Consider the following 23,327-nt stretch of genomic DNA (forward strand, 5'->3'; position numbering starts at 1 on the left):
GATTTTAGGGCTTTCTGGGAAAGACATATCTTACCGGGAAAGACCCCTTCTTTTGTGCAAATCAAACAGTCTTTCCGGTCCATTCAGCCAGAAAGATCTGTTTGAACCTGGAAAGATGTGTATCAAACGGGGCCTTAATGTTGAAGAAGAACACATCTGTTATACACATATTTGTTAAGTACGGAATCTAAACTATATAAATCCATTGTTTGATTTTAGAAATTTGAGAAAGATTGATTGATTTTTTTTTATTAAAAATTAGAAAGATGTAGATTTATTAAATTTTTTTAAAAAAAAAATAGTTGTAGAAGAATATAGTCATTAGAAGCATGGAAGACGCACAAGATGCTCGGGGAAAACAACCCCAAGACCTTTTCCGAGGGAGTTGGCCTCATTCCCTGCAGGGATGTGGTTCCAATGGCCTTTCCCTGCTTCGAGACCATTAGCTTTAAGTAAGTAGCAAATTATTGAACTCAATCCCGAGTATAATGGTTTTCAAAAAGAATTCAAGTGTTCTAAAGGGATACCCTCAATTTAAATAGTGAGACACTTACAGATCTATAATTTCCAATATAGATGTTCTATGTCACAAAAGAATATACTAAAACAACATTTTAATAACATTTTTTTTATAATAAAAGACTCCATCCACAAAAGAAATTTTAACATGCATACTTACAGGACCATGAAACTCGCATATATTTAATTGCTCAATATTTGGTTGGTTAGTTGAATGAATTTGATAATCCAAATTACAAAGTACTTTCCATATAAATTTGTGTAGCTGATGATATATTTCATTACAAGAAGTGAAAAAGTGTAGAATATAAAAATCCAGACATTTGAGCAGATAACATAACAAAACGAATACCCCTCTCCTATCTTGTATAAAGATTAAAGAATACTGCTGACCATAGCAGAAAAACCCAAAAATATGGCATGCTAAAGGAAAGTAACAACAATGTTACAGTTTGAAAAGGGCAGAAGCAAGAAGAAAAAAATAATAAAGAATTGACCTTTTTACAACAATCAAAGCGTATGCTATATTTGCAAACATAAGGAATAATATATTTATATATATGATATGATATGATATGTGTGTGGGTAGTGGGTAGTGTATGTTCATGTTTCCGTGGCCTTTACTCGTGTAAAAATAGGAAGGCTGGATTCTCGATGAGTTCTAGTGCCGGTTTCACATCTGCAAACTCTTTTACTTGCAGTGAACTTGACAGATCATCAACAGAGAAAGGTATGCTGCCATTCAAAAACATGGTTGTTAATTAATTCATCTAATCAACTTATTGAGAATTAATTTTGAAAAACTATAGGTGTAAATTTTACCTGGAATTGTCATCGAGTAAAAATGAACTGCTGGCAGCACTGTTGGAGTCCTCTGTCATTAATACCCGCATGCTTGAAATCACCTGGTTAAAAAATATAAAAAACATGGGATATTTTATATTTAGAAAGAGCCTAATCTAATCTATCAAAAAAAATATAGAATTTGTTTTTAATTAATAGCTTACATCAGGAGATACACTTCGGGTGTTATAGTTGTCATCCCAGTAAAGCGTGCATATTCTATACAACTGCTGGACACTTAGAATCTGGTAATAAACACCCGTATATCAAGTCAGTCACTTCAAAATAATATAAAGTATATCTCTCTCTGTGTGTGTGTGTGTGTGAGAGAGAGAGAGAGAGAGAGACGTACGGGGCATAGATCATGGATGATTTCGTCATATGATATTCTGTATTTTTGGTGTATAACCTGAGGGTGGCATCAAACATGTTAAAACAATCATATCTTGAAATAAACATATAAATAAAGGTATACATACCAAGAACCCAACAGCTTGTCTAATGTGCTTAAGTTCATCCCAAGCTGACCCCGCATACTGCAAAAACATAACAACACTTTTCAGTAGCAAAAAAAAAAAAAAAAAGTAGAAACAACTTTACAACAATATCTCAATGATTTTATAACAATTTTGTGGGAAATATATTATATTCTATTATATGTACCTCTTCTTTAGCCTGAGCACACCATAGCTCCAACTCAGCTAACCCAGCTTTCACATATTCTCCATTGCTAAAGGTACAACACTCCCGGCGCAAAAGAAGACTGGATTATAATATTAGGTGAAAGAAAAAGTTTTATCAGTAAAATCAAGGAATATGATAAGCCAAAATTCAGAAACAAATCAAATTTGGAGTAAACTTGCCTGTTGAATAGTTGTACGTTGATGTATGAGAAAATCTGAGTAAATATTTTCTGAACAATGATTGGGGGAACCTGAAATGCAACAGCCATATAAGCATTCCAACATCTATATATATATATATATATATATATATATATATATATATATATATATATATATATATATTAAGAAAAGAGAGGATACATACGAAATTTTCTTTCAATGTAGTGAGGAGAGTGTTGAGGCAGTCAATGATGCCTTGCCAATGATTAGATTGTGAATCTTTGCTAAAGGAGCGCCCAGATCGTAGTACTCCCTTGGATGCTCGTGGTGCCTGAATTTTTTCACAATTGCAAAAATCAATCAATCAATCAACTCATTTAATTAACCATGGTTATAAGAAGAGTAAATTAGGAGAGGAAGTTTAAGTACCTGAATACATAACGTGAGGAATGATCCCAATTCCTTCTTCAAATTGTCACGGATAATGCCATACATTTTCTCCACATATGCGGTTAACTGCTGCTTAAAAAGAAGGGCAGGGTATTTGGCCTCCACCTGGCGTACTACCTCTAGAGCTGCATTAGCTGCAGCAAGGTTCACTGTAGAGGGGGATGAACGAAATCCCTGTTTACATAATAAAACCAAATCATATCAATATCATTCACTGAATATACATTAAATTAAAATATATATATATATATATATATATATATATATATATATATATATATGATATTAAGCATCAAATAGCAAGCAATACCATTGTCATTCTCCCAAACAGTGAAGTTGGAGGTGGAGGTTTACGAACTGAATTAGCACCATCAGATTTAATACTCCTTTGCAGTAAGAACAACAAAGTAGACGAATTCGATAACCAATATGCCATGTGTTCATTATTATCTTGATCCTGCAAAATAATTTTTTTTACTTTTAATGAATCTAAAATATAAAATGAATGTTCCCTTTTGATTTTCTTCTGGAAAAATACCTCGATGGCTGAACCAATCATCTGAATGAGACGATCAAACACGCTAGTCCTTTCGGCTTCAAAAGATTTCCATTGGATAAGGCATTTGTATATAGTAAATGCAGCAACTGGTTTGCCTTGACTGAATCCAATGTCTTTCTTAACACATTCAATAAGAGCATCAACGTTTTCCTGCAACAAATAACATTTCAATGAATATAACAATACCACTATTCACCAGACTCAGTTGCAAAAAGAAAGGATATCATCATACATGTTGACGATCAACTGGTGGTCTTTTAGCCTTGCTGTCAAATTCATTATTCAAATTCCTAGCAGCAGGTGTTTGTGTCTCCTGAAAATATTTCCTCCCACATGTTAACCAAAACTTCATTCAAACATTATATTAATACCACATCAAGTAAGTATAACATTGCTCATTGCTTTACATACCTCACTTGCAAAGTGACCATTCGCCATGCTCTGTTAGGAAAAATTAGTAAATGGGTAAATATTTGAAGTAAAGAAATAATAGAATGATAAAAATGAAGAGATGGATTTACACCTTAGCTTCAGGAGTTTGTGGGTAGTCAGCCATACGTGCAGAAGTTGTAGAAAATGCTTTCTGTCGAAGAATTTGATTCTCAGATGCCATGTCAGAAACCTTTTCTTGAAGACTAAATGAAGAAACACAATTTATTATAATACATAATGAGAAAGCTCTGAATAAGAATATATATATATATATATGTTTAAAATAATTGGACACAAACCTCTGCATGGCAGTTTTTAACTGAATAATTTTCGTCTCTGCATCCAAAGCTTGTTTCAATCTCTCCTCACTGAGTTTATTTGTTTCTTCATACTTTTTCTCTGTATCATCAATTTTCTTCTCCAGAGAGCTAACCAAATCCTATTTATAAAAGAACAACCACATAACAAATAAAGCTCAAGGCTCAATCTCAACAAAAAAGTAAATCCTGAAAATTGGCCAATAAACTTAAGCTTTCTCTCTCACCTTGAGCTTCTCATTTTCAGAAGTAAGCTTATTCGTGAGCTCATGGTCAACAACTTGGACTTCCTGAATGACAGGAACAGTTTCAACTACCTTTTTGGTAGTTTCACGTTCCTTCATGAGCAACTCTTTGGTCTCTTTGAATTGAGATTGCATATCCTGTAAAGCAGATTGGAGTTTTGCATTTTCCTGTGTTTTGGCTTCTTCCAAATCAGCCTGTAAAAAATGGTGTCATTATACATACAGTGAAAGACAAACAAACATAAAAGTTAAAACACAAAAACTCATTCTCTGCTCTTACCCTCATTCGCTTCTCAAGTTGCAGTCTCCATGTCAGCTCTTCAACTTGCTTTTCTAGTTTATTTTTCGCAGCTTGCAGTGCACCAGTTTCCCTTGCAGCCTACATTTCAAGAAAAAACATAGAGTAACTACCAAAAACTATTGTATTAACATCAAAATGTTACAGATACAGTGGAATATTTTACCATTTTAAGCTTTTTCAGTTCTTTACGAGCAACCTTTCCTCTCCATGAACATTGTATGGTAACTGCAGCCTTCTTTGCTTTCACAAAGTGCAAGCGAGCCAAAAACTTGCGACAATGGCTCTGTGGTCAAGAATTAAAGAAAGTCAAAATCAAGAATTACCATCATGTTTGACAATAACACATTTGGGGGGAAAAGTTACAAGACCTGAATAAAGATTGCTGCTTTTGTCTGCCTTCTAAAGCGAAGCTCATTACGTGCAGACATTCCTCTTAAGCCAGTTTGGATAGAAACAGCAGAAATGTGAAGCTCCTTGTATGCTTTTCTGGCAAGATACATTCGCAAATTTCTTTGAATCCGTATAGAAGCAGCTTCTCTTCTCATGCTTTCATAAACTTGGCGAGTAAGTTGACCTGGTCAAAGAGAATGAATTAAACATGACAGGTGTCAGATGGTTAAACTTATCTAAGAAAGTAAATGTAAATCTGAAAGTCAAAAAGAAAAAGTACCTCTGCAAACAGATTGAATTTGCAAGATAGATCGACGCAACAATATGTAACTTTTTCTAGCAATATATGAACGGACTTTTCTTTGAATGATGCTGGCTGATCTACCTAACACCTCAGTCCTGCGAGCATCCAGCTCAGCCATCTGTCCAGCTCTTAAAAACACCTTTGTTTTACCAATCTGCATAAAAAATGATTCTTGAATTTTTAAGATTCTGTATGCAGAAAAGCTTCCAACAAATGGAATTGCAGACTTGCAGTCCTACCTGATACCCTTCAAGTCCAACTTTTTCAAGAAGCCTCTTGCAAGCAAGGACTTCATCATTGCTATCATAAGTCAATTACAAGGATACTTTTAACTCAGTTTACTCATCTCATTAAACAATTGAGTTATCAGAAAAAATATATATATCTAATCTTTCAACTTACTTTCCATCCAAAACTTCAGGAGCCAGGATGCCAAACCGATCAACAAACTCAACAAACGGTTTTCTGGTGGGATATCCAGCACAACTGATCCTGATAGCCTCCAAGACTCCCTGAATTAAACAGTGTGTATCAATTAAATATATACAGAAAAATGAAATAAAAAAATGAGTGGAAGAAAAATGATGTGTCATTGTCATGCACGTACTTACCCCACATCGAAGTTGTTGTAGAACATTATGGTTTTCAAAGATAGCAGGCTTAAGAAGATTGTTGGGCTTTACACAACGTATGTAATGAGGCTCTGTTGAACTCAAAGTTTCAAGCAGTTGTTGTAGTTGTTGCTGAAACGAAAACGAAAAAGAAAAAGAAATAATTATTCTGTGTGTTTGCAATGGTGTTTAAGAGGAGAAATGGAGGGTGGGAGATCGTACCTTGAATCTCGTACCAATTGAAGAGAACTTTGATGATTTGGAGGATTCATCAGATGAAGTTGGAAACAAACTTGCAACAAAGGAACAACTTGAAGCACTCAAGAGTGCTTGATGTTCAGCAATGACATAATCTTTGTTTTTGTCAAGAAACAACTCCGTTTGATATGTGACCTAAAAATACAATTCAAATTCATGATTCATGGTTTCTCAAAAACCAGGAAAGTGTTTATTCTTAAAAGAACTTACATCTCCAGCATAATGACAAATGGTGAAGTCAGAACGAGCCAACTTTGGCTTGGTGAAACGCTGATGGTTCTTAAAAGTTTGATACAGCTTTTGTGCAAATGTTTCATGTGTTGATCTGGGAAACATACTGCAGAAACACAAGTGGTTGTTTACAAAATGCCATAATTATATCTTTTTATATAGAATCCATATCTTGATACAAATAAAAGAACTGTTTCCTATGTTTGACTACTTACCAAGCTTCATCTAGAAGAGCTATAATGCCACCAGGTTTCTATACAAAAGAAAGAAAATGCATCAGAACTGAAATAACATGAACATTGCTTAGATACTAATTTTAGCATATAAACACCAAACCTTCTCAATGAGATCCAAGATATCTTGGTTGTCAATAAATTCAATGTAGCTCCAATTGATTTCTTCTTTTGTATACTCTTCTTGCTCCATTTTGAAGACATGCTGCAAAACAAAAATAGCTCACCGGATAACCATGTGTATACAGTATTTATATTTCAGCAATGAACTTGGAAAAGATATATACCTGATTGAAATGTTGTTGGAGTTTTTCATTTGTCAGATTGATGCAAAATTGCTCGAAGCTGAAAGAATCCACATTTGGAATAAGATATTATGCCACTTGGCATAACTGGTCAACTATGAAAACAAAAGGCATACCAGTAAAGCACCTGTTTGTCTTAAAACTCTCGAATCCGTAAATGTCCAGCACTCCGATTATGTATTTTGAGTCTGGATCTTGACCAATTGAGTTATTAATCCTATCAACAAGCCTGCAATGCAAATTGGATAATATAATTATAATTAAAAGTACATCACTTTAACATAGCTATTGAATTGAAGCTGTAGAAAATCTAGTTTAGTCAGCATGAAACAAAGTGAAGCATACCAGTCAAACAATCTTGAGTAAACAACTTTTGCTAATGCATCTCTACTGATAGCAGCAGCTTCTGGATCCAGCCATTTGGTGATGGTCTCATCACGTGTTACAATTACACGTTTGCATAGAGAATCCTCTAAAGATTTCACATCACACCTGAACAAATCTTTAGCTTATTAGGAGATTTACTAGTGCTTATCACTCTCAGTTAAATGTGTGTAATAAATTTGGCCACTCACATGAACAGCTCTGCAGCAGTTTTTAGATGGAACCAAGATTTTTCATCTTTGGGTGTAGATGAATCCATTTCCTTTCCTTTTGTAAATTCTATGTTCCCCAGATGAAGAATTGCAGCCACAACTCTAAAAATTCCATCCTGTAGAAAGAAATATTTATTAAAAAAAAGTGGAAGGTAACATGCGATTAAACCAAACTTTCGCTTTTTGGGTTATTTTTTAAACTTACCTGCTCCTCAGAGTGAATTCCAACAACATCCATCGCATTCTTTGTAGCAATGTATTCTTTTCTTTCATCTAGCCCATCTATCTGGTAGCAGTTTGATTGATTAAGATAATGAAATGTCTTTGGATCTCCCACTTTGTATCTTTTTAAATCCTGGAAGCATAATGGATATGATTAATACGGAAAACACACCAACAAAGAAGATTCAAGAGAACATTTTAAGAAAATAAAGCAGAGATATGTTGAAGACGATACAGTCTGTAAGCATATTTTATATTTTTGTTCACAAAATGAATGCCAAAAATAGGGTCAAACCCCATTTACCTCAGGTGGTGCAGCACAAAGCATGTAGAAGCAATGATAATTCCTCTCAGGATCAGATAGTTGACAAACACGAGATCTTTCCAACAAATATGTTCTGATAGCAGCCCCAGATATTCTTCCCTTCTCATCAAACTGAATCTCCACAAACTTACCGAAACGACTGAAGCAATAGCAATAATCAGATACCACTAACTAATGTACAATATGGTAGAACTTTAAAGAAGAAGAGGTTATTCCCACCTTGAGTTGTTATTTCTGACAGTTTTCGCATTACCAAAAGCTTCCAACACAGGATTGGACTACAACATGAAGAAAGCATAAAAATATTATGATCCATTATAAATATCTAGTAAAAAAAAAGTTTATAAATGTAAAGAGTAAACACCTCCAAGACTTTTTGTTCAACACTCCTTCCATCAGTTGAAGCTCTACCTCCCATGTAAGCAAGATAACGCATGAGCTGTTTTGTGCTTTCAGTTTTACCAGCTCCACTCTCTCCACTAACCAAAATTGACTGACTTATCCCTTCATTGATCATAACCCTGCACCAAATCAATGGATTTTTTTCACTTATTGTGATTCCTTAATCAACATACCACAATATGATTGTGAAACAGTACCTGTATGCTGCATCTGCAACTGCAAAAGGATGGGGGCTCAATTCCCCAAATGCTGCCCCTTTGTATTGTGCCATCATATGGCTATCATACAAATGTGGCAATCTTGTGAAAGGATTTACAGCTATTAATATACTCCCTGTGTAAGTCTGGTAGCAATAGCACCATTTTAAGTTCATTAGCTTCGATTATGTATCTGAGATGTTTATATTAAAAGAATAGGTCATAACAGAACTCACATATATCTCATTTATATCGTATCTAGATCTTAAGTTAGCAAGAACCCCTGGTTCGTGCAAATAAGCAAGCTTAGTCATATCATCCACTCCACATGGTGGTGCTTCGGCATCTTTAGGATATACATGTGATGACTTGGCAACAACCTATAATTAGAATCAAAAGGAAACAAATTATAAACATAACTAGACAAATACAATGACACCATTTCTCATGTGCAAACAAAAGAGTTTGAAGCATTGCAAAAGAACAAAGTATACAACTATACAAGAAAAGACAAAGCTCTCCTTGACTGGTCTTTCAATCATCCAATGGGATTAAAAAGACAAATGACATAAAAACTCCACAAGCAGGTTATGATTGAAGTTTCAATGATAATGTAAACTCAAAATACATTTAATATAAGAAGCTAGAAGTTAAGAAACAATACTCACCGTCTTTCCTGAAGTAGAAGCAATCTTGATGTTTTCACCAGTAACCTCAATAACTTCCCCATCTATCCAAGCCTCATCTGGATCCTCCACCCAAACAAGTGATCCAACCCCTACACTGACTGCTGCCTACATAAGGTACCAATATGTTTTGAAGTTAGGGATACTTCTATAAGATATTCCCACAAATTTTGTTAAAGAAGTTGGTTCCTTACATCTCATCAGTTATAAATTCAATGAAATGACAACAAGCAAAAAGCATATGCTAACAAGATCAACAATGTAGATGGATTTAAATATAAAAAAGACGCATCCATCATCATATGAGCTTCACATTTAACCACCTAACGAAAGAAAGGTAGTTCAGCATCCAGAGCACCCTAGGTCCAAATCTAAAATATGCATAATTTTGACCAGCTCTACAGAATTCTAGTCATCTATAGATATTAATCAAGAACCATTCTTTTCCACAGAAAAATAAAATTATTTGAAAAAAAGGAACATCTTTAAACGAATTAATCGTTACTAAATATAATAAAGAGCTGAAATAGACATCTATTAAACGCAAAACACCGACATTTCATACCAAACATTTTTTTAAAAACGTAGATCGTAATTAGCTACAAGTTTCAAGTAAAATACTGCTAACTAGTTGAATGAATATTCAGAATAACACATACCATTTGCAGTTAAACTTGGATCAGATCGGGGAAACGGCAGCGCCTGGAATCACTTCAATGTAACAACAGATCAACTACAGCTTCTAACTATGCTTCATTAATTAAATTTAACAAGCTAATACACAAATCAACGAGTATATCCCTTCCAAGCAGCTTAATCCGTAAAAAGAACAATAAATTGATCCGATGTTCGTATAAATCGAATAAGAACAGTGAAAAATCAGGCAGCAGAGCAGAGATCGAGTTGATTGATGGGCCGCTGCCGAATATGGAAGTCGGATTCTTGAGATTTTTAAGGAAAATGGGATCCCTAAGTTTTCGTGTTTTGTTGATGAAAGGCGACTGTTTCTTTTCTTTTCTTTTCTCCTCGCTTAGCTGGGGTTCCCTCCCACGTCGTTCGGAATTGCTCTAAATTCTAATTTTCATCATATAAAATTACAATTTATATATATTATTAGTTTACTTTAAAATAAATTATATTTGTGAAAATCGTTTCCAAATATATATTTTTGAAAATCAAATTCGAAACGTATGTACTTTTCGTTCAAGTGCAATTTGTCAAATAGAAAAGCAGATACTCAAATGATCTTTTTAAGTTATATATATAAACCCCCCTATTATAAATTAGATATCGTAATAATGCAAATAATTATTAATTTAAATATGGCAATTTCAACTCATTGTTTTGATAGGGCTAATATTATTCATATTTTATCTCTAATTTATCAAATGGTATCATTTAAAAAAAATTAACTATAAATAAAAGACTTAATTGCAAAAATAGTCTCTGTGGTATGCATTTTTTTTGCGTTTTGGTCCAAACCACGAGTTTTTTGGTTTTGTGGTCCTTTTGGACTGGTTTGTTTGTGAGAATGGTCTCTGTACTTAACACCTGTTAAAAAGAATTCGTTAACCCCCTCATGTGCCTTGCACGTGAGGGTATTTCTGTCTTTTTACTTCTAGGGACCATTTTTGCATACGGAAAAATAAAACCTCCTTTATATATTATTTTCTATTCTCAGCTTCTTCCCCAACGAAGCTTCTTCCCCAACGTTCTTCACTGTTCTTCCCCAACGACTATTTTCTTCCATTTCTCCTTCCTAGCCTGCAATCGAACAATGGTGGTTTGTTTTTGTGGAAAGCTCGCTTTGGTGAAAACGTCTTGGACACCACTGAATCCCAGAAGGAGGTTTTATGCTTGCCCTACTAAGGATTTTGTTTGTGGGTTTATCGGGTGGGTTGACCCGCCTATATGTGCTAGGAGTAAAACCATCATATCTGGTCTTCTAAGAAACATAAATACGTTGGAGGAAAAATGTAATGGGCTGGTAAGAAGTATCAACATGTTACAGGAACAGTGCAATGGACTTTTGAACAGGAACAACATGTTGGAGGCAAGGTGTGATGCATTGAAGGATGAAGGTTTCAAGTTGAAGATGTATTTATGTGCAAGATGGTTTATGTTTGTGATTGTTATCTTTAGTATTTGGTCTATGTAATGGATAGGGTTAGACAAATGTGGGGGGTTTTGTTGATCAAGTGATGCAGGGTAAAAATGGTATAATTTTGTTGTAAGTTTACTTCATCATGTTTGTAATGAATTCCAATGTTGTTAATGATATAAATGATATTGAAGTGTGAAAATGTGTTCAAAATATGTATCAATAGTCAAATATAAGCACATAAATAGAACCAAAATGTAACAAAAGTACACTACCAAAATACGTGTCATAAATTGACCAAAATGCACATTTCATTAACCACATGAGTGGAACCAAAAACAATTACCAAATTAAGCAAACAAGTGTCTATGCACCATACATAAGCACATCATCAAACCATAACTAAAGTTTTCAAAAAAAAAAACAGTTTTTAACAAGCAGCTAAATAGTCATTGCACCACAACAAACAACCAAAATCACTTCTTGGATTGATTCCCACCTTGCCCTTTACAAGTCGTAGAGTTGTGTCCCTTATTATTGCATTTGCTACAAGTAACACTGATATGTTTCCTTGATAGCTTCTGCACTCCATCATTTGTTGGCCCTTGGGAATCTTCTTCTTGCATCTCATTGACTCCATCACCTTGACCTGCCTTCTGCCTTTTGCTTAACCTTTCACCTTCACTTTGCTACAAGAACCTTCCCCTCTTTTTGAATTCCCAACTCTACCCCTTATATACTCTGGTGAGAATGCATCATTTTTACTCCCAAGAAGAATCAAAGACATGTACTCACCAATTGGCTCATCATTGACATGGTTCATATTTTTCAATGGAGATTCTACATGAACTTCAGCCTCATATTCAGCCCCTTGATCATCATTTTCTGGTAATTCCTCAATGACAACTTTACCCTTTGCATTTGGAGACATGAAGTAAGTGAGTAGATTTGTCTTCCCATGTTCTGTGTACACCTCAATCAACTTGTTATTTCGAATAAATTTAGAAAGATTGATAACATCCTGATCATTCCCTAAAGCTCTAAGACCAAAATGAAAGTCACCATTGGGTATCCTGAAATGGTAGTATATCACTGGGGATTCATCAGTCAATTCAATCATTCGTGGGCCTGGGTAACCTAGGTCAAGCATTATGACATCAAGTTCATGTACAGAAAACTCATCTATGTCCACATATTCAACATAACGCACTTCACCTCCAGTATACTTTATATCAGGTAACTTAGTAAACTTCCCACCATGATGAAGCATAATACTAAACCATGTGGGTGCACCCGCTACGAGTCAAAATTGTACATGATAACAAAGTCAAAATTTGGCGGATTCTAGTATAAATCAAGGGTAAAATGAAAAATAGGAATGTTTAAGAAAACAGAGCAACTTACCATATACGGATGATACGTCGACAACTTCATTTTTTGGTCTGATCTGCCACATTACGTACACCATTTCGACTTTAACGTATGACCTTGTCTCCTTTTGCTTCGATTAGGTTCTTTGGATAACGAAGGATGTTTTTTTGCAGGTTTAATGGAGCAGAAGGAAGAAGGAGGGAGGTGGGGAGTTGACGGGTGTTTGGGATTGTAAATGAGGGATAAAAGGTAGAAGGAAGCGTTGACATTCGTATGCAAAAATGGTCCCTAGAAGTAAAAAGACAGAAATACCCTCACGTGCAAGGCATGTGAGGGGGTTAATAGATTATTTTTAACGGGTGTTAAGTACAAGGACCATTCTCACAAACAAACCAGTCCAAAAGGACCACAAAACCAAAAAACTCATGGTTTGGACCAAAACCCCCAAAAAATGCATACCACAGGGACCATTTTTGCAATTAAGTCTAAATAAAAGTGGTGGAATGGATTATGACTCATCTAAAAATGCATCCCTATTCTAATAAAGACAAAATTGCAAAAATGGTCCCTGTGGTATGCATTTTTTTTAGGGTTATAGTCCAAACCTCGACTTTTTTTTATTCGTGGTCCTTTTGGCCATTTTGTACGTAGATTTGGTCCCTCGTAAAATTGAAATGACTGTAATGCTCTTATGATATATTTTTTTATGTTTTTTCTATTTAATTTAAATAAAAAAGAAAATAAATAATTAATTTGGGCCCACATATCTCTCTCTCGAGAGAGAGAGAGAGAGAGAGAGAGAGAGAGAGAGAGAGAGACGACGACGAAACCTTCTAACACGTTACCATCTTCTTGTTGCCTTCACAATATCATCATCATCACTGTGTTCAAGCCACCCCACGATCAAGAAACAGACATACATCTTTTCTGATAGCAGATGATCTCATAATAATATAAAATGCAAAAGGAAACAAAAATGATGAAAGGGAAAATGAAGTAAACAACACATTACCTGGTTCTTAGGTCGCCGTTTGGAGACCAGCTCACTGCAACTACTGAATCAGAAGAAGAATCTCTATCTCCATTACCAACCGTTACTCCATCTTTAAGGAGAACATTTGGATTCAAATTAGAATGTTGCAAATTCAAATACCCATCCAGGTTATTAGAAACTATCGCCAACATCAAATCTTCCAATTCCATTCAATTGGGAACAAATTGGTACCTTTTGAAAAAGGAGACAAGTGAATCCCTAATCAACAAAGTCGCTAGGAGATTATTTTGAGAAAAAAGAAGGGGTTATCCAGCTTCTTCCAAAAACCCTTGGATTGAGGATGATTAGATGGGAAACGATGAGAAAGATTAGGTTTCTAAAAATCCTAAAATTGGAGAAGATACCTTAGAGCAGAAACATGTGATCGATGGTCGATGATGATGAAAGGGAGTATCCATCTTCTTCCATGTTCTTTACCCTGGTTACCAAAGTGATTAATTTCTCGATGCAGTTACCCAAAATCAAACCTCCATTCTCCCATTCCCGGTTATTTGTATGCCATTGTTCTATGCGATTTTACCTCCATAAATAGATTAGATGAGAGAGAGGGGAAGGAGACTAGGATGTTGGTAAGAACTGGTGTTTTTTACCTATAGAAATCTGGTGGGTTTGTATGCCGAGATATGGATGATTGGTGGTGAAGACGAGTCCTCCAAGTCCAGAGAAGTGAAAAAAGAGGAGGAGGGAGGCAGCAACAACAAGTATCAGTGGTTGTTTGGCTTGCTTGTCATCGAGAAAGAAGAATGAAACATGCCGGAATAGAGTGTAACAACCTCCGTTTTCTGCTTGAGTTTTAGAGAGAGAGAGAGAGAGGTAGGCCTCTCTTTTTTTAATTATTAAAATAATTATTTGATTTAAAAAATTGAAAGAAAAATAAAAAATAAATACCCCAAGGGTATTACAGTCATTTCACTTTACCGAGGGACCAAAAACGCAACGAAACTACCTCAAAAGGACCACCAATCCAAAAAATTCGTGGTTTGGACTAAAACCCCAAAAAAATGCATACCACAGGGACCATTTTTGCAATTTTGTATCTAATAAATGAATAGTTTTAATCTCATTTTGCCAAATGTCACTCTAATACAACTCCTCATTAATATTATGTCATGTGTCATGTAGATATATATTAGGCAATTCATTTCAAAATTCAAATTTACATTTTCTAATTATATGTTAAATTTGAAGTTATAACAACTTTAAAAATTTGATATATCTCTTAATTAATGATTTATTTAAAATAATTGATTAATAATTATAATTTTTTATTATGAAAGTTTAATTAATTTTATAACTCGTGGTTCCCACGGGTTATAAACTAGTATGTTAATATATATATATATATATATATATATATATATATATATATATATATAATTGATTAATAATTATAATTTTTTATTATGAAAGTTTAATTAATTTTATAACTCGTGGTTCCCACGGGTTATAAACTAGTATGTTAATATATATATATATATATATATATATATATATATATATATATCATACATCATACATACTTATAAAACTAGCATTTTTTCTTGAATCTCATGCATTTGAAACCCCCTTTTTTAACTTACTCAAACCACATTCATTTGAAACCCCCTTTTTTAACTAATGGAACTCAAAAGTTTTCTTAATTATGATTTAACACTCAAAAGTTTTATAACTTATATTATGTTTAATTAGCATTTAGTGAAAAAATTTACTATAAAAATGTCAATCTTTTGTGTCTTTTGTGTTATATAAAATCTTACATGTAAGAAGGATTTGAAGATATTGTGATTCAAAAGTTTTCATATAGTTGAAGCATTCCGATCCAAATATGATGATTTAAAGAAATGGGTTATGTCGCATCGATGGTAATTGTAATATGATTTTTTCTTTCAACCAAAACAAATGAAGCTTTTCTATTCTTTCTTTATATTCAGTTTCTCATTTAATCTTTATATGTGATTTGTGTGTATTACTCAATCTTGAATGTGACTCTCTAAACATCAATGTTTTGTTTGGAATATCTTTCTGATTCTTCTTTTTCAAGAAAAATATTTTGATTGCAGGTTAGTGAAGAATTGTCATCAAGTTTCTATGGTTGAATGGTGTTAAATGAAGAAAGAAGATTCATAAAACGGATATAGGTTTTTTTGTTTAAACAAAGTTGATGAATGTTAGTTTTTTCTTTTGATTTAAATGTATGTTTATGTAACATCTTTATTTATATATCCAACCACCTAATGCTCTTATTTATTTGATTGTAGTTTTTCTATTTTGATTATGTTTATTTTCTATTATTTTTTTGTTGGGTTATCCTACACAACATATTTAAAAGACAATATTTAAAAGATAACGTAATTTTGAACATTTGATATGTAATTATGATAGATTTATCATGATATGTTCTTCATATGAAAGTAATTTATCCATATTATTACGACAAAAATTACATATGACATTTACGAAAAAATATATATTATATATGATTTGTTTAACATGTATATGCATCTATGTATGTTATAAATTTATAATTAAATATCTTTATGTTTAATAATTGAAGGGATTAAAATGATGCATCAAAACCAATTATTTAGACTAATAATAATAATAATAATAATAATAATAATAATAATAATAATAAATATACATTTCCAAGTACCACATTTATTTGAAACTCACACTACAACTCAAGAGTTTTCTAATTTTTGTATATTTATTAGTTACAACTCAAGAGTTTTTAACTTATGATTATTAATTACTAATCACTAATAACTTTTTATTTTCCTTTATTTTATAAGGTTGTAAAGTTTTGTTCATTAAAAAAATTAAGGTATTTGAAGAGATTTGTGATTTAAATATGAACAGTTAATATAAATGTTATAATATATGTTTTAGTGTTTTTATGTTATTAAAAGTTATAATGTTTATTGTTCATATTTTTTATTATTCGTTGTATATATATCTTTTTTAATACAAATGTTATAATAGATGTTTTTCTATTTTTATGTTACTAAAAGTTGCAGTTCGTATTTTTGTTCATACGTTTTGTTACCCGTTATATTATCATTTATTTGATATATAATTACATAATTTTAAACGGTTTATAAAATTATCAAATAATTGTATATATCACAATGACTTAAAAATTAAATTATAATGTTTAATAAAACTAATATGTTAACTATATGTTTGTTTTCCTACTAACATTTTGTTTTAAAGTAGAAATATTAAATAATAATTTGGTAAAAGTTATTATTTTAACTATATAATTCTATTATCGCGCAACGCGCGGGGATTCGCCTACTATATATATATATATATATATATATATATATATATATATATATATATATGAGGGTTCAATTGAGAAAAAAAGTTGAAAATTAGGGAATCATTCTCAGCCAATCATTTAATCTAAGCATAAAAAGACACGGTGGCAAACTTGTAAATATGATAATAACCTTCAATCTCAAATACGTAACTGTAGAGAATTAGATAACAGTTCAAACTCATTCCTAATCGATCGTTCATCATCCAAAATTCTCCTCCAACCTTCAACAATCATCCAGATTTCTTCAATTAAACCATCATCAACGTCATCCAGTGTTAATCAATCATCGATCTTCGTCAATAACACGTTTATCAACACCATTCAACAGTTGACAACAAAAATTCATTTTGGGTTCTTTTAATCCAACCTTCAATTCTGTTTGAATACGATCAGATCTTCAACATCTACGATTAATTATACTCCCAACGTCATTAGATCAACATCATCGATAATCAACAAAAAATTCACTTCATATCATTCATTCAACATCGATCATCAAATAAAACTTCAAAATTAATGTTAGAAAAAGATCAAATCGTTTTTTTTTTTTTTTGAAAATTTTCATATAATTCTCTATCAATCTACTATTTTGTAAGATTTAAATAGTCAAAGTGTCATGTTTTTAATATTTTTAAAAAAGTTAACTTGTATGCACTCCAACTGTTTGATGAAATACATAAACTAAATTACCACGTTATATTCACATATGAATATGTTTTCTCACCTGAATCAGTATATGATTATTAAAACACAAAACAAACATGCAAGTTTGTATGTTATTCATATGTGAATATACTGTGTAATATTCATAAGTGAATATATCATATAATATTCACAAGTGAATATACTGTGTAATATTCACATGTGATATACCATGTAATACTATGTAATATTCACATATGAAAATATAATCTAATATTCATAAGTGAATATAACATCTAATATTCACAAGTGAATATACTATGTAATATTCACAAGTGAATGCATCGTCTAATATTTAAATATGAATATATTATGTTTATTATATGTTATATTTATATATGAATGATACTTAAATTGTAAAAAAAATTAATCATACTTTTTATTCATAAGTGAATAATGAATATACCGTAGTAAAAACCTAATGCATTTTTATTCACTTATGAATAACGATAGCTGAAAATATAAAAAAAAATTATTTTATCTTAAAACTATATCAATATGGATGTCTATTTGTAGAGAATAAAAAATCTTGAATTTTGGTATATTTAAATTCATTTTTCGATAAAAAACAGCTTCTTAAAAATTAAAACAAAAAAAAACTATGTTTTTATATATATTAAGGTAATGATTAGCATAGTTTAAGGAAACATGTTTTGTTGGAAAACACATGTCTATTCTTTTCTCATTTACGCTGGTACGATAGAGGTTTTTGCGGGAAAAATAAATGAGTGGCTGAGAATGATTCCCCCATTCTCAATCTTTTTTATTTTCTCAATTGAACTTACCTCTCTCTCTCTCTCTCTCTCTCTATATATATATATATATATATATATATATATATATATATATATATAGACGGTTCACTTGAGATTTAAAAAAAAAACTAGAGATCCTGAGATTCAACCTGAGCCATACATTTCATTTGCCGCTCTAACGCTCCGGTGTACCGACAACAGCAGTGTATGCGTAATCATAAATGATTATACAAATATGTTTGTTCACATACTAAGTAATCATATATGATTATGACAATTGGTGGCAGAAAAGGTGGTGGTGACAGAGGTGGCGGTGGTATAAGTGGCGGAGGTGATAGAGGTAGGGTTGGTTGGTGTCAGAGGTGGTGGTAGTGGTGGTGGCGGTGGCGGTTGTGGTGGTGGGGATGGGGGCGGAGGAGAAAGGAACGGACGACACTATATAATCATTTATGATTATAACAGGCCTGCCGCGCCGGTACGTCGGAGGGTTAGAGCGTCAGACTTGAAATATATGGCTGAGGTTGAATCTCAAGATATTTTTAATCTCAACGAAACTTACCTCTCACTCTCTCTCTCTCTCTCTCTCTCTCTCTCTCTATATATATATATATATATATATATATATATATACATATATATATATATATATATATATATATATATAGAGAGAGAGAGAGAGAGATAGATATATAGATATATATATAGAGAGAGAGAGAAACATGATCATGTGATAAATATTTTTTAGGTGAGAACTCGTGAGGACACCTTAAAAAAAATTTAAAAAATACAAATCATAAAATCAAACATAGTACTATATTGAAGAAAAAAAATTGGATCATTAAAATTGAATAATGGATCATTTTTATGATCCATGATTCAATTTTAATGACCCAAAAAAAAATTCTCAATTTTTTTTCTCTCCAATATAGTATTATACTCGATTTTATGGCTTATATTTTTTTCAATTTTTTTAAGGCGTCTTTACGAGTCCTCACCAAAAAAAGAGTAATCACCGGAACCGAACCATATATATATATATATATATATATATATATATATATATATATATATATATATATATATATATATATTCAAATGAGACGGACTACTTTTCTTAAACATGAGGACACGTTTCTAACAACAGATTTCGGGTCAAGATTAAATAGGAACTTACGAACACTGTGTCCTTGAGAATGTTTTTTCCAATGACATTTTTTAACAAAAAGAACACCAAATGTAAATAAACATTATGTCTAAGTGATTTGGCGGGATAAAACATTTTTAAGTAATAATAATAATAATAATAATAATATCACTTTTTACATGCACATGTACACCTTTCAAAAATGCTTTTTTTGGGCGTTTTCTATTCATGAAGCTAAACGATGCATTTGTGCATGTTTTAAGGTGTTTTGATTGACAATATATATATATATATATATATATATATATATATATATATATATATGTATGGGCGCGCATCTTAAAAAAAATCATGACTCCTAAATGATATTGCTAGTACATATGAAGGTTTGTGTTTTTTTTAAATCCATTGACAAAAAGTTCTCAAGTATGTATGGTAGAGTTATAAAAGTGATGTTCCTTATATAATATGTTTATACGAAGTGTATATAACTTTAGTATACCAAGTAGATTAAATCGTTTTTAATATGACAATTTTTAGAAACACGCAACATTGACAAGTTTATTGGCAATGAAGAAAGTGGATCACTTTATTGATGGTACCTGGTGTGAAACTTTAAATCAATTTGCCCCCCAAAAAAAAGAAAAATGTTATACTTTTAACATTTTAGTAATCATTATTATTTATGGGTATGTTGTTGTTGAACAGAAAATGTTTAGGTATTTATGACATTTTGTTGAAACATGCTTTGATATTATATTCGTTGTTTATACCCTAAAATAATAGACACATGCATACAGAATTAACATTTGTAAACAAAATTTAGATATTTTAGTCTTAAATGTTATTTATTTATTTAATTTAATTGTTGGTGTTTAATTTATAAATTCTTATGTAGGTGAATAATTAAAGAAAATGGTAACCTTTGAGATTTCTCAAATTTTGGTATTAATATATGGTGAACCTTAAAGTACATTTGTGGTTGTTTCTTTTATGGTATATATGACATAATTCTTACTCGGATTATGTTGTTCAGTGTTAGTCGTTTCTAATGGATTCCAAATGTTTGTTATCTTTGGAAGTTATGTTGCTATATCGGTACTTTTAAATTTTTTGCTCTTGGCTCTTTTTCTGGTTAGGTCCTATGTTTTGGTCTCCATGGTTGTGGTTCGTTTTAGAGTTTATTATAATGCTCTACTTACTTGGTTTTTAGTACTGCTCCCTTTTGGTGTTGTCTCAATTGTTGTAGAGCCCCTTCCTTTACTTGATGTTTATATAGATTATTTTGGTCATTCTTTGGTTTGGTTGTTTCTTCTAACTATATATATATATATATATATATATATATATATATATATATAACGCCCGTGTTTCTAGGATAGGCATTAATAATGACATAATGGTCTAAGTTAACCTTTGTAACTAATTTAGAAGAAATGAAAAGGAATTATGTGAATATTATGTGAATTATGTGTTTTATGCTTAATTATTAGGGTTTAATTAATTAAGAATAAAAATGAGCGTCAAAAATTAAATTTTAGATAAAGCCGATATCTATTAAGAAACTTGTAGTGGGCGTGACGAGGATTACGGATCTATAAAGAATGCCGAAATCCGAGTTATAACGAAGAAGTTATGACCTGTTGAAGTTTCACGATAAACCGGCACGGTGCCGAATGTCGTAAAAAGTGAGTTTATGATAAACTACTTTTTAGCCTCAGTGATCTAAACGAAACTCGTAGTGTTCGTTAAACCGAGAGTAGGTATAAAAAGAACACCCAAATCTGACTTCGTATGGCGAAGTTATGATTTTTCGAAGTTTCAGCTTAGCAGTAGACAGCTAAAAACTCGAATTTTAGATCGAGTGATTTTTAGCCGACACGACCTAAATGAGAATCGAAGGTCTCGTAAATAGTAGCACAACGGTAAAAAGTCTGACGAAAACGGACGTCGGATGAAGAAGTTATGAATTTTTAACGGATTTCCTGTCCCGGTCTGTTAAAAATAATAATATAAAAATTAAAGTCAAAATTAGCCGACAAAGTCTAAACAGAAGTTGTAGAGCGTAATTTTACCTACGCGTGCATATAAAGAACGTCAAAAACAGAGCTCGTATGCGAAAGTTATGGATTTTAGAAGTTTTTGCACAAAAACCGAGAAAATTCGCATAGTCATAATTGCCACGTCACCCTCGCTTAGAATGTGACACGTGTCCGAAATCTGTGACTCATACGAAGCCACGTGGCGAAGCTGCTGAGTCATCCGAGCACATGGCCTTATCCGAAGCGGTCCAGTAGCCATGCGACACGTACCCTCTTAGCACGAGACCGAACCCTCGCTGACTGCCACGGTGCCTAGGCTTCGGACCAGTAGACCTCGGTCCAATAGGAGACTGCCAGCGAGCCTTCGCAGGTGCGACCCACGTGCAGCCCTCGTGCGAGCCTCCTCTGCGAGCCGTCGGATCCGCGGAGCGTGGCCACTTCTCAGCCATTGGATCAGGAGGCTCGACCCTATAAATACAAGGGTGCGAGACCTCCTGGGGGTACTTTTGAAAATTGTCAATTTTAGCCCCTAAACTCATATTTCTTTCATATTATCACCCCCCGAAGCCCCGGTATCAATTATAAGCCCCCGAATACGCCATGAAGTGCCCGAAGGCCCGGAAAATTTATCTTTTCGGTTTTGAAGCCCGACCTTTCGCAGAGCCCGGTTTCTCAATAAAACTCCCGGTTTTATTAGAAACGATCGTTTTAGGAAACGAATTGCTGCCCGATGTTCATTAAATCAAGTGAGTGTATAGTCACTTTCACCTTACACATATATATGAAGTATTTACCTTAAAATACGTGCTATGTGTAAATATATTAATTGTTTATTTTGAGGTGACTGTTGAATTGATGTTTTATACAAGTTTTAAACTGTATATATATTTTTATCTACAAATATGTTGGGTAAAACATGGGTAGATTAATTAGATGATGTGTGATGAAATAAAAGTGATGAGAGGTATCGATGTTTAAGATCATCTAGTCATCTAGCAGAGTATAGACAACGGTCACAGACTATTTTAGATAGCCCAGTGGAACGTTAGTAGACTTGTAATCGGTACGTATGTTTGAACTATATGTTCATTAGGTGTTTTTGAACTATGTGTTCATCCATTAGTTCTTCCTTTTGACACTATTACGTGTCGGGGTACGGGAGCGTACGTGAGTACTTTATCAGTATTTTCCCTATACTTTTATTTGGAAGAACTTTGGAGTCTTTGTTCTTTTATGAAGTGATCGGACTAGCTTCATGAGTTAGTGATATAGATCATGAGTTAAATAGTGGGTGTGTGATGAAAGGTGAGTTGGATAGATGATATGATCAGTGATATAGATCATGAGTTGAAAGTGAGTGGTGAAATATGGGAAAAGCTTTTACCCAGATGTTGGCGTGAGTGGTGCAATATGAGAAAAGCCCTTACCCAACGTTGATCCCCGTCATTCAGCAGAGTATGGATGACAACCATGGACTGTTTTGATGGTCTGTGGAACACTAGCAGGCTCGTAACCTGTAGGTGTTAATGGACTTAAGTGTTCATTCGCTGTACTCTAAAAAC

The 23,327-nt window shown here is 32.9% G+C and overlaps 1 protein-coding gene across 1 annotated transcript; it reads right to left on the bottom strand.

Moving 5' to 3' along the window:
- Positions 1-856: 856 nt before the first annotated feature.
- XIG (myosin-like protein XIG) lies at positions 857-10,343 on the bottom strand. Its single transcript, XM_079050330.1, has 39 exons — positions 9,931-10,343; positions 9,254-9,379; positions 8,822-8,965; positions 8,586-8,731; positions 8,351-8,507; positions 8,206-8,264; positions 7,966-8,125; positions 7,645-7,794; positions 7,419-7,555; positions 7,189-7,335; positions 6,971-7,072; positions 6,826-6,883; positions 6,642-6,743; positions 6,521-6,558; positions 6,285-6,411; positions 6,039-6,209; positions 5,817-5,948; positions 5,608-5,717; positions 5,445-5,505; positions 5,182-5,359; positions 4,880-5,085; positions 4,675-4,794; positions 4,491-4,589; positions 4,193-4,405; positions 3,948-4,087; positions 3,740-3,851; positions 3,628-3,657; positions 3,449-3,529; positions 3,196-3,366; positions 2,968-3,114; positions 2,637-2,831; positions 2,413-2,538; positions 2,226-2,296; positions 2,026-2,125; positions 1,842-1,898; positions 1,715-1,771; positions 1,527-1,607; positions 1,342-1,424; positions 857-1,254 (listed from the first exon to the last, which is right to left on the bottom strand). Exons 1-39 carry the CDS (start codon positions 9,931-9,933, stop codon positions 1,140-1,142), a joined length of 4,512 nt encoding a protein of 1,503 aa, XP_078906456.1. The 5' UTR covers positions 9,934-10,343; the 3' UTR covers positions 857-1,139.
- Positions 10,344-23,327: the final 12,984 nt, after the last annotated feature.

The sequence above is a fragment of the Lactuca virosa genome, chromosome 5 (genome assembly GCF_052849685.1).
Source record: "Lactuca virosa cultivar CGN04683 chromosome 5, Lactuca_virosa_CGN04683_v6, whole genome shotgun sequence".
Lineage (NCBI taxonomy): Eukaryota > Viridiplantae > Streptophyta > Magnoliopsida > Asterales > Asteraceae > Lactuca > Lactuca virosa.